The sequence below is a fragment of the Loxodonta africana genome, chromosome 3, assembly GCF_030014295.1.
Source record: "Loxodonta africana isolate mLoxAfr1 chromosome 3, mLoxAfr1.hap2, whole genome shotgun sequence".
Classification (NCBI taxonomy): domain Eukaryota; kingdom Metazoa; phylum Chordata; class Mammalia; order Proboscidea; family Elephantidae; genus Loxodonta; species Loxodonta africana.
Window position 1 is genome coordinate 63,911,126 of NC_087344.1, and position 18,449 is coordinate 63,929,574.

The 18,449-nt window shown below is 40.8% G+C and overlaps 1 protein-coding gene across 6 annotated transcripts in view; it reads left to right on the top strand.

Moving 5' to 3' along the window:
• Positions 1-1,031: 1,031 nt before the first annotated feature.
• Positions 1,032-18,449, top strand: part of GMEB1 (glucocorticoid modulatory element binding protein 1) — a 29,518-nt gene continuing 12,100 nt past the window's right edge. The window contains exons 1-6 of one of the 6 annotated variants that reach the window (XM_064281583.1): positions 1,032-1,127; positions 7,020-7,173; positions 12,063-12,175; positions 12,873-12,997; positions 15,339-15,442; positions 18,098-18,255. In XM_064281583.1, coding sequence (XP_064137653.1) covers positions 7,046-7,173; positions 12,063-12,175; positions 12,873-12,997; positions 15,339-15,442; positions 18,098-18,255 — 628 coding nt within the window. In that variant the 5' untranslated portion in view covers positions 1,032-1,127; positions 7,020-7,045. Of the gene's footprint in view, positions 1,128-1,503; positions 7,174-12,062; positions 12,176-12,872; positions 12,998-15,338; positions 15,443-18,097; positions 18,256-18,449 lie in introns of those variants that run through there. The other 5 variants (XM_064281584.1, XM_023554433.2, XM_010595137.3 and 2 more) reach the window with 5 other exon arrangements.

Genomic DNA, 18,449 nt, shown 5'->3' on the forward strand with positions numbered 1-18,449 from the left:
GGTTCAAACCCACCCAGAAGTGCTCAGAAGGCAGGACTGGAGATCTAAAAGGCCACAGTCTTGAAAACCCTCTCTGTACACATAGGGTTATCATGAGTCGGAATCTACTGGATAGCAAACCAACAACAACAAAGAACCTACTGCTAAGGTTATACGACACAACATTTTCCCTAGGGCCTGGCCCCAGAAAGGTCTTAATACTTTTTAATTACTATACTGGCGTCAGGATCATTTCTAAGTACTTTTCACTTAGCGCCTCACCTAGCGCTCACACTAACCTTATGCTTTATGCAAAATGGAAACTCTGGTGGCATAGTGGTTAAGAGCTACAGCTGCTAACCAAAAGTGGGCAGTTTGAATCCACCAGGTGCTCCGTGGAAACCGTATGGGGCAGTTCTACTCTGTCCTATAGGGTCGCTATGAGTCGTAATCGACTCGACGACGGCAAAGGGTTTGGGTAGTTTTTAATGCAAAATAGAGGTTTAGGTTTAGCGCTGTTAAAATAACTCCCCCAAAGTCAAAAAGCTTCTAACTGCGAGGTCTTGAATCCAGAACCTCAATCAGAAAAGGCGGACTTGGTAGACAAGCATGGGTCAGAGAATGTAAGTTTTCTGGAAGACTCATGATCAGTTACTATGCTCAAGCAGGTCTTTTGATTCCAAATTGACAGTTGGGTGGTAATTTCTCAAGGTCCGATGAGCTTTAAGCATCACAGAACAAGATCTGGGGAGGGAAAAGGGGCAGAGTCCTCCAGAGGAGTCGAGAGATCTGGCTTTGCCTGTGATTGTGGACGAGCCGGTTCTTTTATTTAGGCTTCAGTTTCCTCATCTATGAAGTTGGGGAAGACGGGTTTTTTGGGTTTTATAGTCCTCTCTAGCACTCACTTTCAAAGGCAGAAGACCCCTGCTCAGGTAAGAACCAAATCCCTCGGGATAAGAGTTTATCCTCCGCAGGGCCGGCAATAGGGACGCGTCCCCTTTAAGGCGCCAGCTCGCCGGCGGCGGCGGCCGGAAGTGTTGAAGCCCGGCCTGGCGGCGGCGGTGGCGGTAGCGGTCGTGGCGGCTTCTGCGCATGCTCCGTCGCCCGCCCGCCCTGGCCGCTCGCCGCCCGCCCGCCCGACGGAGACGGTGAGGAGGGGGAGGGGTGGGCGCGCGGGCGCGGGCGCGGGGTGGGGTGGGGGCGGGGGGGCGGGCGCGGGGGCCGTGCGGCGGCCGGCGAGGGCGGGCGGGCGCGCAGGGGGCGGGGGGCTGCTGCCTCCGCGGGCGCCTCCCCACGCCCTGTGCGTGCCGCCGCCGCCGCCGGGGAGCGAGCGGACGTCGCGGCGCCGCGGGGGGGTGGGGGGACGCTGCCGCTGGGTCCGCCTGAGCTGCCGGGCCGCCCCCAGCGCGGCCGGCCGCGCCGACCGGGCTCGGCTCCCGGCCCCGGGGCTTCGGGGCCCCAGCCGAGGGCGGCGGGGGCCGGTGAGCCCGCACTGGGGGGCCCCGGCGTCCCCGGAGCTAGGGGCCCGGAAGTCCTTGGCCGAGGGGCCAGAGCGACTCCGGACTGAGAAGCCCGAGCGCCCAGGACCCCGGCGAGGGGTCGGGGGAGCCTGGGGTACCCCCGCAGGCGGGGCCCGGGGAGCACTGGGCCCTTCGATAAAGAGCAGAGGAGAGGCCTGGGTCCTGCTCAGGGGGGAGGGGAGCCGAAAGCAGAGGGAAGCTCGGATACCCGCCCGGGAGGAGACCCTCGGAACCTTGGCGGGCGAGCAAGAGCGGAGAGTGGGTTCCGCTGAGGGAAGGAGGGTCCGAGCTTCATTCTAGGGGCGCGTTAGAGGCCTTGGCCACCCAGTCGAGGGGAAAAGAGGCATGTGCTTTTCCGAAGGTGTGTGAAAAGACCTGGGTAGTGGGAGCAGGGGGACAAGGAAGAGGACCTCCAAGGGAAAGTGAGCAGGCCTGTCTTCCCAGAAATGAGAGGTGGGTTGGGAGGATACCTTAGGGCCTCCTAAAGTAAGATGAAAAGGGTCCAAACCTGTGTGAGAGAATGAAGAGAGAGTCGAGTACCTCCTTATGTAGGTAGAGAACAGGGAAAAGATCGTGGAGAGGAAAAAGCTTAGGGTACTCCTGCTTTCTGAAGTGACAGGGAATTGGCCAGTGCGCCTAACTGAGGAGTAGGAGAGATGAGGGCAGAATCTTACCCGAGGGTCTTGGAGAGTGATCCACCATAGTAAGGCATCTCCATCCTTGAGGAGGGATCAGGGAAAGGCCTTGCTACCCAGGGAGCAGAACTGAATTCTGTCAAGATAGAAGAAATGTCAAAACCGCATACTAGCAGACATGAAAGGGGTCTTGTTTGGTGTTTATTCGGAGGGCCAAGAAGTGCTGTGTTCCTTTTTAGTGGAGAATCAGGGAAAGGGACTATTGGATGACTCTGGTCTCACAGAGAAATCATTTTCTCCCCCCTCAACTCCTGTTAATGGTCACCAAAGTTCATCTGGGAGACTTTTTAATGATATGGCTGAACTGACTCCCCTAAATTTGTCAGTCTTACATCTATTATGTGTATTTCATGTTTACTAGCTGAAATGATGACTTTTTCATTGATATTTACCTCAGAAAACATATTGAATAACTTGTACTCAACTTCACTGGGTTAGTTTAGACCTGATTTTGGTCTTGTCCTAAGCAGGAGTCTTCAGATTTTAGCGGGATGACCCTTCAAAGAACGCTTTTATCTCACTATTTCCGAAATACCCACCGTATTAGTCTCCAGTCTGGTTTATCCAAAACCTCGTTTGCTCTGGATAATTCTTTCACAGTGGTTCTCTGTAGCCTACTTGTTAACATCATTACATCTTTTAGCACTCTGGAGCACCTACTAAATGGATGAGGAAAAAAAATAAGTTTTGGCTTCAAGTAATAATACAGTTTTAACTTGGAAATTCCTTAAGAATAGATCACAGAATCTACAGGGGTTACAATAGAGTGTGGAAGAAATACATTTTGGGGTTAGAAAAATTCCATATTTGACATTTGTATTACTCACTTTCAACTACTAACTCTGCTATCCTTGTAATCAGGTGACACTCATGCTTCCTCACACACAGCATCTTGCCATGTTTTAGATACTGGTTTTTAGGATACACACAAAAATGAATTTAATCCAGAGTAGGTCAGACGTCATTTGTTTAGGTTTCCAATAGTTTATCTGAGCAGTCATGTGCTCCCTTTGAAGGTGTCTTTTTTGTCTTTGAAAATAACTGCAAAGTAATTCCTACTTTTCAGGGAAGTTTGACATACTTCCTTCTAGTGTGTTCCCCTAGAATTACAGAGTTTCTGTGATTGCACAGTAAATGCTGTAAGGCCCCTTCCATGAAATACCCAAAGGATCAACTCACTCATCTTGCCTCAGAAGTTTTTGCTGCTATAAACAAGAGCTACTCTACATTCAGCTCAAAAAGATGACCTTGCATTTAGCCAATATCGTATGTAGAGCTGGTTTCGGGGTACTTGCTAGGTACCTGGTATTTAGGGTAATAGTTATTTATTCCAAATGGCTTCTCTAAAGAATGTAGTAAGAGTTGCCATGTTGAATCAGACCTGTGTCTCTGACTGACAGTAAGAAACATTGTGGATGATTGTAATTATCTTTTCTGATGAACTCTCAGAAGTTTAGAGAAGCAGCCAAAACATTCCTCTTAGGTTCTAAGGTGTGGGAGGGGTGAGGAGTACAATATGAATTCCTACTGAGGAAGGTATTAACCACTTATTCAGAATGTGTAGAGGGGCCTCAATTTTGGGATGGAGGGTTGAAATCCTTCTGATTCTGCTGCTATAACCCATTAATTTACCTGAGATAGTTTTGTTTTAAATTTAAACTTCCTTTTTGGGATAAAAACATCTATAAATTTGCTGTATGCTAAAGTATTACATCTTTTAAATTAATTAAAATATGAAATAATAACAGAATAGTGCCTGATGCATAATAAATGTCCAATAAACGTTATCTGCTATTATTTTAATTTACCCTACATTTCAGTGGTCCAAACTTTAAAAATACTTATTGGTTCATTTATTCTAGGATTTGATAACATTTGTGTGTTTCATTGTACACCTTTTGGTCTTTTCTAGACAAGAGTCTCAGTGGTTTTGGTTCTACAGGACCAGTGCATTATTTTATTTTTTTTCCTCCATAGTTTTACTTCTTTAATTTTGAGAAATTCAGATTACCTACTGTAATATTTTACAGTTACTTTTTCCTCTAGTATATGACAGAGACCTGCGTCTCTTTCCCTTCTGTGGTTTCTTAAGAGCAGGTATTGTCCCAGTTCAGTAAATATTTGTTGAACTAGCCATATGATGGATCACCTAGCTGCCTAGGAGAATTAACACTGTAAAAAAAAAAATATATATATATATATATATTTTTTAACTCTAGGAAACATTTTACACTCCCTAAAGTTAGAAACAGAAAATTCTAGAAATCTTTTCGGGTTAGTCAAGTCATTCATTGAACAGATATTTAGCATACCTGTGTGCCAGGTAAAGGTTTAGGTAGGCAGTTCTGTAGGTGGAAGTCTGATATTCAAAAACCATTACACTCCTGTGTGCTGGGCACTGTGCTAGACATGGGAGAATTGTAGAATAAGAGAAGCAATCCTTATTCTCCCAGGGTGTACAATCTGGGCAGAGAAACTGACAGAGTAGGATGATGGCTGTGACAGGGGTGCTGCAGGTGCTGAGGGAGTAAGAACACAGGCTTGAATCTAGGAAAGAAAGTTACAGAAGGCCTCCCTGAAGAAGTGAGATTTTAAGTAAGTCGCAAAAGGTTAGCAGGGACTACCCAAAGAGGAAGGGGAGGAGAATTCCAGGTAGAGGAAACAAGTGTGAATACTCACATGAGGAAATGTGGTATATTTGAGAAACTGGAAAAAATTCAATGATAGGAGTCCTAAATGTGAGGGGAGGAACTGTGAGAAATGAGGTTATCAAAGTGGGCAGGTTTGGAGGGTGTTACGTAAGCCACGTGAAGGCGTTTGCACGTTATTCTAACAGCAGCGAAAATCCACTGAAGAATTTTTAAGTGGATAAACGGCCTGTGACTTTTATTAAGGTCACTTTGGCTGCTCTGTGGGGAATGAATTGGGAGAGACCAGAGATCAGGATACCGATGAGGAGCAGCTAGAAAAATCCAGGCAAGAGAATGTGATGGCCCAGGATATGATGGTGGTAGCCAAGATGAAGAATGGGGCATGGTTCAAAGAGAAAAATAGGTATTAGGATGGATAGGATTGGTGGTTGATTGGATTTACAAAGAGAAGGCAGAGTCAAAAATAACTCCTTAGTTTCTGACTTGAGAAAATTGATGGGGAGTGGAGTTATTTACTCAGACAGGAAACATAGGAGCAGGTTTGGGAGGGCATATGAGTTCAGTTCAAGGTGCCTACAAGACATCTTCGAAGCAGGTGGACATAGGACGTAGGGGGGTTAGCGTTCAGGAAAGAGTATGAATGTGAGAGTCATAAAGGGCAGAAGGAGAGGTCAGGTATGAGGAATTTTGACTTGGTTAGCTGCAAACCAAAATCAATTGACCCAACACGTATCAGTGCCTATGATGAAGAGGGCTGTGGGAGACATGCAGATTTTTAGATCAGATGCAGTACTTGTCCTCACAGAGAGTATAGTGATGGAGACCTAAGTCTATTCAATTACCTGCAATACAGAGCACAGTGTGATTAATACTAGAAGAGAGCTGTAAACCAGGTGCTGGGGGAATGCAGAAAAGAGTGGCTTGATAGTGAATTCATGGAGGAGTAGCCTTTGAACTGGACCGTGAAGGGAGAAGGAGATGAGGGTGAAAGGTGTTTGGGGTTTATTATTATTCCTAAAAACAAAGGCACAGAAACCTGAAAGTACATTATACAGTGGGTGGTTGGTATGGCTGGAGCTTAAGATTCTTGGGGTATTATAGCTGCAGAGGAGAAGACTGGAAAGGCATTTTGGGTTCAAATGAGGGAGACCTTGAGTGCCACAGTTAAGTATATATCATAGGCAAAAAAGTGCTATGGCAGAGCTGAGACTTGGATTAGGTCTTTTGACTACATATTTAGACTTTCATCCATTACGTGCCTACTCTGTTCAGGTAGCCTTACACAAATTCACATACTCCCGTATTTAAGTAGATACAGTGCTCTGACCGATATTCTCTTTTCAACCATGAAGACAGCTATAGAATATCCAGGGGCCCTCTGAGTTTTCATTAAGATTGGGACAACGCTTTGAGTTACTTTAGAGTCAAGGAGCACATGATGCTGGACACTGGTTTCTCCAACAGCCCTGCAAGGGGATTTAAGGCGAGATCATCTCTCCATTCGGTCTGAGGCAGAGGTATTAAAAAGCTCCTAGAGGTCATACCATCGGCTTCAGCATTTACTAAACAACCACACAACGTAATCCATCTTCCCTTTCTCATTCAGTTTAGTTCAGTTAGTCAGCAGGTACTTACTAAGTATTCACAAAGCACAGAGCACTTGGTGAGGCATAATGGCTGGTTCCAAAGAAAATAGATACGATTCTTACTTTCTAGGAGTTTATTGTTTGGGATGGAATTAATAGTGTGCTGATAAAGGAGCTTTCCAGAAAAACAAACAAACAAACAAACCCTGATTTGTAGGGCTTGTCAATTTCTGTGATGTAAATACCTGCAACGTGGCTGATTTCAAACAACCAACTTGATGTCACTGAACATGAGCTTGGGAACAGATACACACAGGCGGTTCTCACTAACGGGTAGAGCTGGCTCCAGTACATCGCTAGATAGATCAGGCATGCTAAGAAAACCTACAATAGCTAGTGAGTACTGAGGCATTGCTGGGAAGACCAGAGGCTATGTCACCCCCTTCTCATAGTTGCCATCCTTTTCAGAGGTCCGTAATCTCCAGGGTGCCCTTGAAATTGGTCGTCATTGTTTTGGTATTCCCTTCCTATGATTTCTGTCTTTTCAATCCAGAAAAAAATGACTCACGCTCTTGTTCCTGATGGCAGCTCATCTACCTGACTTCATGTGAAAGATGGCTAATGCGGAAGTGAGTGTCCCAGTGGGGGATGTAGTTGTGGTACCCACTGAAGGCAATGAAGGAGAGAACCCTGAAAACACTAAGACCCAGGTGATCTTGCAGTTACAACCTGTGCAGCAAGGGTAAGCAACTAAAGATTTGAATATTCAGAAAATTTTGAGAGGTTTAAAAGGAGGGGGAAATTATGATTATATGTTGCATAGTACAATGGAGCATTCAATATTAACCTCTTAGAATGACCAAGCTTTCATCCTTTTAATGTTATATATGGTATATTCATCATTTTAATAATTATTACAACAGTTAGCTGTTTCCTTGTCTCTCTCCTTCTCCTGGAGGGTAAGTTATATGGCTCCCTCGTCTTATTTATCCACGCTACTTAGCACAGGATCTTGGTACCTGTTTACCGAAAGACAGTGTCATTAGAGTTGGAAGAGATCAGGCAAGGCAACTACAAAAGTATTCCTGCCAGAAAGCTCTTTGGACCCATATGGATGGGCACATTATCAAGCTTGGTCTATCAAAAAATATGTATCAACCACCTGTCTCTAACAACAGCAACTATAATATGTCACAAAGGTATTGAAAGAAATACAGCACATAGTTCCTACCATCCTGGAGCATGCATTCTAGTTGTGAAAAGCAAAAAAAAAAAAAAGTAAATGAAAAGATCACTGGCATGGCAAAATCTGAGAAGCACTGAGTGGCATGGTTAGGAAGTGCTTTGGAGTTCAGAGGATGACTGAATTTGAAAGAAGAGATGAGATTTGAAAAAATGGATCTTGAAGGATAAATAAGAGTTAGATAAGAAAGGAGGGAGTTATTCTGCGTTGGGGATGAAGATTTCCTCATAATACTAGAAATGTTCCTGGGCAAATCCATAATCCAGCCCCAAACTAGTAAATAGGGTACCTTGTCTTAAACACTTCTGGAGAAAGGGATTCAGAACCTCTCTTGGTAATTTAAAAAACTTTTTAGTATAGAAAATTTCATATATATACAAAAATAATATGATGAACCCTCATGTAAGTATCTATCATCCAGCTTCAACATTTGGCAGCACATGACCAGTCTTATTTCATCTCTACATTCACCTGCTCCTGAATTTTTTTGAAAGCAATCTGTCATTAGTATGTATCTCAAAAAGATAAGATTTCTTAAAAATATAACCATAGTTTGTGGGCATTTCTGAACATTGTTAAGCATGAAAGAAGTATTCTAAGCTCTATAAGGGAAAGTTGATATAAATTCTTCCTGATATATAGCTGTTTTTTTTTTTTTAAAAAAAAATAGCTGGTAGAGTGATTTAAATATTCATTGGCATCAACAGATTATGCATGCCCATCCAGATTGACTTGTTTGAAAACTTCACTCCTTATGCACACAGAAAGGGGTAGGTTCTTGAGTTCTCTGTAGCTTTGTTTTCTCATGGAGTCACCATTTCTTCTCTTTCCTAACGTGCTCCAATTGTCACTTGTTCTACCCCTAGTAGAGACAGAAATTTCTTCTCTACTATTTATAGATGTAGTTATTTTGAAGATTTAGTTGCATTTATTTTTCTTTGGTCTGCCTTTTTTATTTTTCTAATCATAGTGGTTTTTTCGGAACCATCTGGCTGCTTAGTTAGATATGGGCATCTTTGTACAACATATATTGGCTCAAGCCGTTTTTCACGTACTGAATTTAGTATGTGAGCTGATGAAGAAATTTTGAGATACGGCACTTTGAGATGCCTGCCAATCAATGCTCAATCAATTTTTACAGTATTATTTTTATTTTATTGCACTTAAGCCTTATTTTATAAAAATGAATGGGAAACAAAACATTGAAACCAGTGATAAGTACAGGTCTCATGAGTTTAATATACTTTAGACAGAGATGAAAATCACTGAGTGTCAGTTTTCAGCCTCTGTCACACTTAGCCTGATTGGCTGTGAGTTCAGGTATGCAGCAAAGAAACAAGGAACGTACATGAAATGCTTTGGCATATATTGGTAAAGATTATATCCAAAATGCAAGAAATAATTAGGGATTTTATATAAATGTTTTTAGATTTCAGTGAGCAGAACTCCGTTCGTATGTCTTTGTAGCTTTTACATGTATAACATTTTATACTTGATTTCAAGTATTCATTAAGTACAAGTTTTCAGGAGTACATTATGAAGCAAAAGTAGACTGTCTAGTAACAGTCTCCTGGCATGACTATATACAACCTGACACATTGTATAAGGTGATACTTTCATATTAAAACAAGATTGGCTTTAAAAGATGTCCACCTGTAACTTTTTTTTTTTTCTTTTTTAACATAAATACTAAGGTACAAGGCTACAGTTAATGTATATATAATTTATAAGGCTATAAATTCTGGGAGTTTTTCAAGATAGAAGACTTGTTTAGTATATGCTTTCTTAAAAAAGAAAGGAATGGCTATTAGCTTTTTCAAATAAAATCTTTTATAACATACTCAAAAAATTTCTAGGAGAAGTGGAGGTGCTAGGATTCCATCACCATTCTTAGTTTTCAGTTCACTTTGGATTCATATTAGAATTTTTAGCATAATGAGATCAGGGTCTGGTGACTTTAGTACTATGTAAGGTTACTCAGTGTGCTGACTGACTGTGTTCTGTAGAGGAAATTCAGCCCAAATGTAATCGATTGAGCTGAGGAGTTGTGAAGTTGAGGAGTAGTGGCCCTGCTTTCCATTTCATGTTCATACCCTCCCTAATAGAAACTTCTTAAGTCTTAGGAAGATGTATAGATCAGTAGAGTACCTGTTAGTTTATGTAATAATAATTCTGTTTTTGAGAATCCTTAGTTTTTAATCCAGTATTCAGTTAAGTAGAATATCTTTCTGTAACATTCTGGATAAAAAGAACTTAACTATATGTGGATTATCAGTTTTCAGAGAATTAGAATACAATAAAATAGACCTTTTTTTTAACTTTAAAGTTCTAGTAAACATAAATTTTACCTTCGATGATTCACTAGGCATGTTAATATCTTACAATGCCTCGTTAATGTTATGTAAAATGATTTTTGACCTTAGCTGTAGTAGGTATAGAGAATTAGGCAAAATCTACCATTACTCTGAATTGCTTTAGAAAATATTTCCCTGATAAGATCTTGTTTACTCAAAAATACAGACTATGCCCCGTACTTCCTGCTCTGAAGTACAATTTACTGGCTGTTGAAGTTATGTATAAATAAGAATTTATTCTTTTAAGGGATTTTTCACATATTCATCACTTAGAATCAGTTTACTAATCTTACTTGAAGCGATAGTTTCTCATGTTCACCACAATCCTTATTTATTGAACAGCTGTTTATTGGGTGCTTCGCCATGCTCTAGGTAGTGTGCTATGTGCTGGGCAGGCAAAATTGAATAGATGAGTAAGACATAATCTCTGCTCTCAGGGACCTTTTAAACTATGACCAAGGGGAGACAGGTAAACAAGTATATACTATTAAGAGTTATAGATGTGTGACAAAGTACTTTTGGATCACAAAGGAGGAAGTGAGTGATTATACTGGAGGCATTGGGATGGAAGAGGTAGGAAAAGCATCATAGAGGCTGCTTATTGAAAAAAGAATAGATGGGGCAAAGGGAGAAGTAAGAGCAAAAGCAGAAGGTATAAAAAAGATGGCATTTTGAGGAGCCACAAATAAAACTGGGGCTTGGATTGTAAAGTAGGGTTTGGAGAGAATTGAAACTAGGGGCCAGATCTTAGAGGGGCTTAAATATCATCTTAAGGATTTGAGGCCTTATTTTAACAGATAGGAGAGGGTTCCTGAAGGACTTCAAGGAGGGAGTTATGTGATCACGCTGGTGGGAATATAGTAGATCAGGTAAGTGTAAGGAAACTAGTCCAGATGATGAGGCCTGAATTAAGGCAGTAGCAGTGGGGGAGAGGAGATTGGTGTTAAAGAGACGCATCTGGTAGTTATTTGGCAATTGACTGTGTGGGAGTTGACGAGGAGGAAAAGGGAGCAATCTAGTGTAATTCCCAGGTTCTGGCTTAGACTTCAGTATGCTGGGTGATGCCATTAACAAGGATGGGAACTATAGGAAGAAGAGTAGTAGTTTGGGGAGTAGGAGAGGGAAGATAACATGGTTTAGACATAATGAGCTCAGCAAAGTCCTATGGGACATCCAAATGGATTTATTCATTTAGCAGTTAACTATGTTACGGTGTGGAATTTAGAAGGGGGTGGGGGGAGCCTGAGACAGAGGTATCACCGTGGAGGTAGGTGGTCACTGATGCAAAGGTTTACTGAAATATTATTCAGGCAGTGCTTTCAACTAGCAAGGTGTAATAATTACACATTAGGTTTATTATAGAAATGAAACAAAGGACTTTGTTGTATCATATTAGGTTATCTGAGCACATTTCTTAGACAGTAGAGACATTTTAGAGTGACTTGGGTTATATATAACCTTTCCCTAAGTGATGCCTCTAGTTACTGCTAGTTATTGTGAGCACGGTCTCTTACTTTTTTTGTTTTTTCCTCATTAGGCTCTGCTCATGTCAATAGTTTGGTTATGGTGCCTTAAAAAATGCCAAAGGGCCCAGATTCCAACAAGGGACATCAATTTCTGTGGTTAACATATTACTTTTCATGGTTCTTCTGTTTTGAACTGTCCAGTGATATTACTTTTTGGTCTTATCAGGATAATTGTATAATGTGACTTAATCTTGTACTAAACTGTATGTCATGAGATTTAAAATTATGAAGAGAAAAGTTTGGTGTAGTATAGTAGCAAGTAGTGGTGTAAATGCAGTAACAAGAGCAGAGTTACTTGCCTTTGAGGTGAGGAAAATTGTTGATTCGTTTCCATGATAGTAGCTGCTAAGCAGTCCTGGGCAGCTTGGGTTTTAAATGTAAGAGTGAACTAGTCAAAGCACTAAGATTTTTGTAGAGTTGTAAAGTATATTTTATTCCTTATGGGATAGATTAAAACAAATTTCTTAACCCCATGTTGTGAATATTAATTTTTTCATGATTTATGTAGTTTGTTTATCGATGGACACTTTTACAACAGGATTTATGAAGCTGGGTCGGAGAACAATACAGCAGTTGTGGCAGTAGAAACTCACACAATACACAAAATTGAGGAAGGGATTGGTAAGTCATTTTGTTATTCTGGTTCCTTTGATCTTAGCTTACTTGGTTGAGATTTCTTGCCTTTTGTGCCTTGATTTTCTCCTGCTCACTGTGCCCTGCCAATAATGCAGCTATCAGTTTGATGGTGGCACATCTAGAGATATCACTGGCTAGGTGTTAAGGCTGTCAGCTGGTAATGATTGTTTAGCATCAATTTGCCAGGGTTGCTGAAAAGATCTTTAATTTGTAAAAATCCCACAAAGAAACTGGAGCCTCAAGGTTGATCCCTGTCATTGGGGAAGTTGCTGATGAGACTACTCATAAGATGTTGACTGGAAGGTGGTCAGTGGAAAGAAAATAGACTTTGAAGTTAGAGGGACCTGAGTTTGAAAATCACTTCCTCACTACTTAGCTGTGTGTCCCTGAGAAAGTCACTTCACCTTTCTCAGTTCCACATACATGATGTAAAATGGAGGAAACACTCACTGCTTCATATGATTGTTCTAAGAACTAAATAAAATGATGCATGTAAAGTACATAGCACATAGTGGGAACTTGGTAAGAGATAGCTATTAGGCTAAACTTCTTCCAAAGAATTCCTAAACAATACCAGCAAGTATGAACTGTTAGCCCCTCAGAGGAACCAAGAAACTAGGTTTTGAATTGAAGCTTTGGTGAAGAGCTGTTCAATAAATAACTGATATTTTTCCATTTTCAGATGCAAGCACTATAGAAGCAAATGAGGATATGGAAATTGCTTACCCCATAACTTGTGGGGAGAGCAAAGCCATCCTCCTCTGGAAGAAGTTTGTATGTCCAGGAATAAATGTGAAGTGTGTCAAGGTAATTATCTTCTTTCCTTGCTGGGGCCTATTATGGGACTCCTTGTTTTCAAAGGGTGTGGTTTTGATACCTCCTCCCTCTCGTCCACCATATCAGTGTTTTTTATTTTTGTGGCTTTAGTCCCATTGTGTCACAGTAGGGAGAATAAGGACATTGGAGTGAAATTGACCTGGGCTGAAGTCCCACTATGATACAAATTCTATGAGAACAGGGAACTTGTCTGTCTTGTTCACAAATGTTATCACCAGCACCAAGAATGGTGTTTGGCATGTCGTAGGTGACCAATAGATACTTGTTTGTTTAATAAAATAAATATTTGTTGAATGAATGAATGGAGTCCTGTCTCTATTACTGACTAGCTGGTGGGTGACCTTGAACAAGTTATCTAATATTTCACAGCCACATAGATTCAAGTGGTAATATATATATAATATACACACTGTAAGATTGCTAGAAGATTAAGTGAAATAATATATGTAAAATGCTGTTGTGTAGGATTTTATCGTAGAAAATTAATAAAGAGACACTCAGGTTTGACATGCATAAACTCATTTAGTTTATTGCAAGGTAGTCATGGTAAAATCTCACAATGTTTATTTAGAACTGGAGAATCAGAATTAACAATTAAAGTTAGAATATTAGTTCAGTGGTTGGAGTCCAGATCTTTAGACTTCAGGCTTTTACCTTTAACAAGAACTTTTAGAAGGAAGGCTTAGCCACAGCTTGAACTCAGTGGAGACCCCTTGTCCAAGGTTGGTGCTGACAACAGAATCTCAGTTCCATCTCTTCCTTCTCTCAGTGAGTGAGCCGAAATTTAGGGTTTATATGCGAATTTGTCATCTTGGTTCCTTCCACATGACAAGGGTGAGTGTGACATCAAAGGCTAGTATGTTATGTCTTTTCTGCAGGGTTGGAGAGTAGCATAATGGCATATCTTTTCTTCAAGGTTAGAGATTACAGAGGTTGTTCAGATCTGTGCTATGTTTCCTTGTGTCACAGCATGCTGGGCAAAGTGAACTTAAAGGTTGTTTACATTCTTTACATACATCACATGCTTCTGTGTTTCTATGTCTGTTGTTAGGCGCCATCGAGTTGGTTCTGACTCATAGCAACCCTATGTACAACAGAACAAAACACACCCCGGTCTTGCGCCATCCTCACAATCGTTGTTGTGTTTGAGCCCATTGTTGCAGCCACCGTGTCAATCCATTTCTATGTCTAAGTTCAGAAATTTTCTAAATAATTTTCTTAAGACTTACAAGTTTCTAATGACTTATAGTTAATGTTAGAGAGCCTCTCAAAGGTAGACGTATTTCTGTTCCTAAATTCATATTATGAGTGATTATACATACATATTTTAGAAGCATAATAGTGACTTGTATCTTGTGAGATTTGAGAGCATTGTAGAAACATACAGAGCAAATGCCTTGCCCTGGTATGCATTGTGGTAGAATTAATAAACATAAAATAATCTTTATGAGAGCAAATGTGTAAGTGACTGTTCGGTCTGTGTCCATTGGTAGCCACAGCTGTGTCCACAGAAATTAGTCACCTTCAGTGGCATCATCCTAGAATCATTAGAGATTACAGAGTTTTGAGGGCCTGCAGTGCTTTTGATCGTGCCGTATTTGTATTTTCTGCCACATCCTGAATCTTGACATTAGGACTTGATAGATCACTTTGTTTTATTTGAATAGCCTTTGCAACACTAGACCTAACCACCTGATTCAAGCCCTAAGTGGATTTTAGGAGCTAATCAAGATACTAATCTCAGATCCTCCTGATGTCCTCTGTAGCTTTGTACCAGAAAAGAACACTGTGCTCATCCTCCCTGGTACAATAGGGCAAAACCAAACCAAACCCATTACCGTCAAGTTGATTCCAACTCATAGCAACCCTATAGTCAGAGAAGAGCTGCCCCATAGCGCTTCCAAGGAACGGCTGGTGGATTTGAACTGCCGACCTTTTGGCTAGTTGCCAAATACTTAACTACTTGTGCCACCACGGCTCCACTGTAGTGCAGGAGGCTGGGTAATACAAGCCTATAGCTTAGGAGGAGCCCTGGTGGCATAGTGGGTAAGAGCTTAGCTGCTAACCAAAAGGTCAGCAGTTCGAATCCACCAGCTGCTCCTTTGAAGCCCTATGGAGCAGTCCTACTCTGTCCTATAGGGTTACTATGAGTTGGAATTGGCTCTTTGGCAGTGGGTTTGATTTTTGGTTTTATAGCTTAGAATATTGCTTGGATATCTTTGTACATAACAAGTAGAGTTATCTCTTTCTTTTCCTTCTTGGCCTGGCTAAGTTGACATTGGATTGTTTTGGACTTTTGTTTTGACTTTAGTTCAATGATCAGTTGATCAGTCCCAAGCATTTTGTTCATCTGGCTGGCAAGTCCACCCTGAAGGACTGGAAGAGAGCCATTCGTCTGGGTGGAATCATGCTCAGGTAAGCTCTAATGGCAAGCACACGCCTTCCAACACACTTTGGCACACTTAATCATGGAAACCTTGGTGGCGTAGTGGTTAAGTGCTACGGTTGCTAACCAAGGGGTCGGGAGTTAGAATCCGCCAGGCACTCCTTGGAAGCTCTGTGGGGTAGTTCTACTCTGTCCTATAGGGTTGCTATGAATCGGAAACGACTTGACGGCACTGGGTTTGGGTTTTAATCATGGGAGAATCTATTCTTTTCTCTTCAGTTTGAAAATTTTTTTCTGTCTGAAGGATTGGCTTGAGCAATCCATGCGTTATCTGACCTTCATCAACTCATTCTTAAAATACCTGGAAGGGAAGGAAGACCAAATTAAATTAACTCTTCCTAGCATCTAGGGCAGGGTTTTCTGACGTCAGGATGTTGGGTAGAATCATCTCTGGGCAGAGAAGCTCAGGAGCAGCTGACAGTCCTGCGTGAGATCACCAAGCAGAGGCACAGCTAAGCCTGGTGCTATGGAAGTGTGACAACCGTGGAGAAGTGTAGGCTGACTAACAAATCTTGATCACCTGGTAAAGTAGAAGGGTGCTGTCGATGCATAACGAATGCAATCCTTGCCATCGTTGTACCAGAGAAGCAAACTTCAGAATGTGTACTCTTTCCCACCCTTTTTTATTTTATTATTTTTCATTGTGGTAAATAAAAAAAAAAAAAAAAAGCATAAAATTTGCCATTTTAACCATTTTTTAAAAATTGTGATGAAAATATACACACCAAAACATTCATCAGCACAGCTTCCATGTTCACAATTCAGTGACATTGATTACGTTTTTTTCATGTTGTGCCACCTACTTTAACCATTTTTAAATGTACAATTTGGTGACGTTAATTACATTCACAATGTTTTGCAACCATCACCACCATTTATTTCCAAAATTTTTTCATCACCCCAAACAAAAACTCTGTACTTATTAAATAATAACCCCTCATTTTCCCCTCCTCCCAACCTGTAGTAATACCTAATCTACTTTATATCTTGATGAATTTGCCTAATCTTGATAGTTCATATAAGTGGAACCACATAACATTTTTCCTTTTGTATCTGGCTCATTCACTTTATTGTGCTTTAGGTGAAAGTGCTTTTTATTCTTTCTGAGGAATCTGTCCTAAGAAATTATCTATAGTGCTTGTAGAGATTCAAGGATAAAGATGTTCATTACAGCATTATTTATGATGATGAACACGGCAGTCTGAAAAATGCACAGTCAAGGGACATCTAAAGTAAATTATGACTCATTTAAATATCTGTGAGTATATACTGTGGAATTTTATGCAGTCATTAAAATATTTCTGAAGAGTTTTTACATGGAAAAATGCTTATGATGTAATGAAAAGAAAGAAAACAAAATATAAAATCACTTAAACAATGTGATTTTAGCTGTGTTAAAAACACCACGCGTCAATAAAATTAAATGGAATAAAATATGCCAAAACAATGACAGTATCTCTTTGTTTTAGATTTTTTTTCTAAAGGACAGTTGTTTTCTTTATAGTTTTCTGTGTTTTCCACTGAAAATGTTAATTTTTCCTTCACATTTTTTTTAGTCAGAGACCCATAAACAGAATTAAAAAAGATTTTTTTTTCAGATAATTTGTGTACAAAATCAGTAGTTGCGTAAAATTGGGGAAGAATACCTTTAACTTTCATTTTTATTGTTCTTGGTCTGTTTTATTTGCTTAGAAAGGAAAGTACTGCCAAGTTTCCCTAAATCTAAAAGGAAGAAGAATGCCTAAGAATTCTTCAGTAAAACCCAAGTGACGTTTAACATACAGTTTAGTATAATTAAAATACCCCGTGTTTTTGCTCATGGCTTATATTAACAATGTCTTGTGGATCCAGGGAGAAGGGCATTTTCTAGTGAGCGTTTAGTAAAATCAACTTTGCTCTCTATTTATTAAAAAAAAACCTGAAACTCATTGCTGTTGAGTTGATTCCAACTCATAGCGACCCTATAGGATAGAGTAGAACCGTCCCATAGGATTTCCAAGGAGCACCTGGTGGATTTGAACTGCCGACCTTTTGGTTAGCAGTCAAATTCTTAACCACTACACCACTAGGGTTTCCTCTATTTATAGGAGAGTTGTGATATATATCTATATATATATTTATACACATATATGTATATATAATTTTTTTTTTTTTCAGTGAAAAGAAATCTGCTGAAGCTTTCTATCCCTGAAAGTGGCAACAAATCCTACTGGTCTAGGAGTACTAATACATCAGAATCTCATCACAAAATTCTAATTCCCCTGTGTCATTTCTCAGCTGTGCTATGATATGAGCTAGTCTTTTAGGCTTTTAACCAAACCCTTTTCAGTTTGGTTTCAGTGAGGTTCTCTGGGGAAACTTAGGTATTGTTAGGAGTAGAACCTAAACTTTAGTGGTAATAGGAAATAGAGGAGAGTAGGAGGAGTACTGGTAAACGTAGGTAGGACCAATGAAAATGTTATAGCCCCAGTTAGAATTTTTGTAATCTAATGACTTTTAATACTATTGGGTCTCACTGATCTACAAAGTAGACTTAGCAACTTTGTCTCTATTTATCCCTGAGGGCCGGTTTCCTCTAGATGAAATGCCAGCTCAACTGGTACTTCTTGTCTCCCTTTGCACAGGAAAATGATGGACTCTGGACAGATCGATTTTTACCAGCATGACAAGGTTTGCTCCAATACCTGCAGAAGCACCAAATTTGATCTTCTCATCAGCAGTGCAAGAGCTCCCGTGCCAGGACAGCAGACAAGTGTGGTGCAGACACCCACCTCCGCCGATGGTAGGGGGTAGGAAACCACCTGAAAACCCACTGTATTTTTCTGCAGCAGTATACCCCTTATGCCTCCCATTGTTCCTTAATTTCAGTTCTCGGGAGTGTTGATGTGCCTTGTCAGGTATGGTAAACTTGGGTGGGATTTCATGCTTTGGAAACAGACCTTTTATTTTCTTCCACATGAGTCCCGTTGGCCAGAC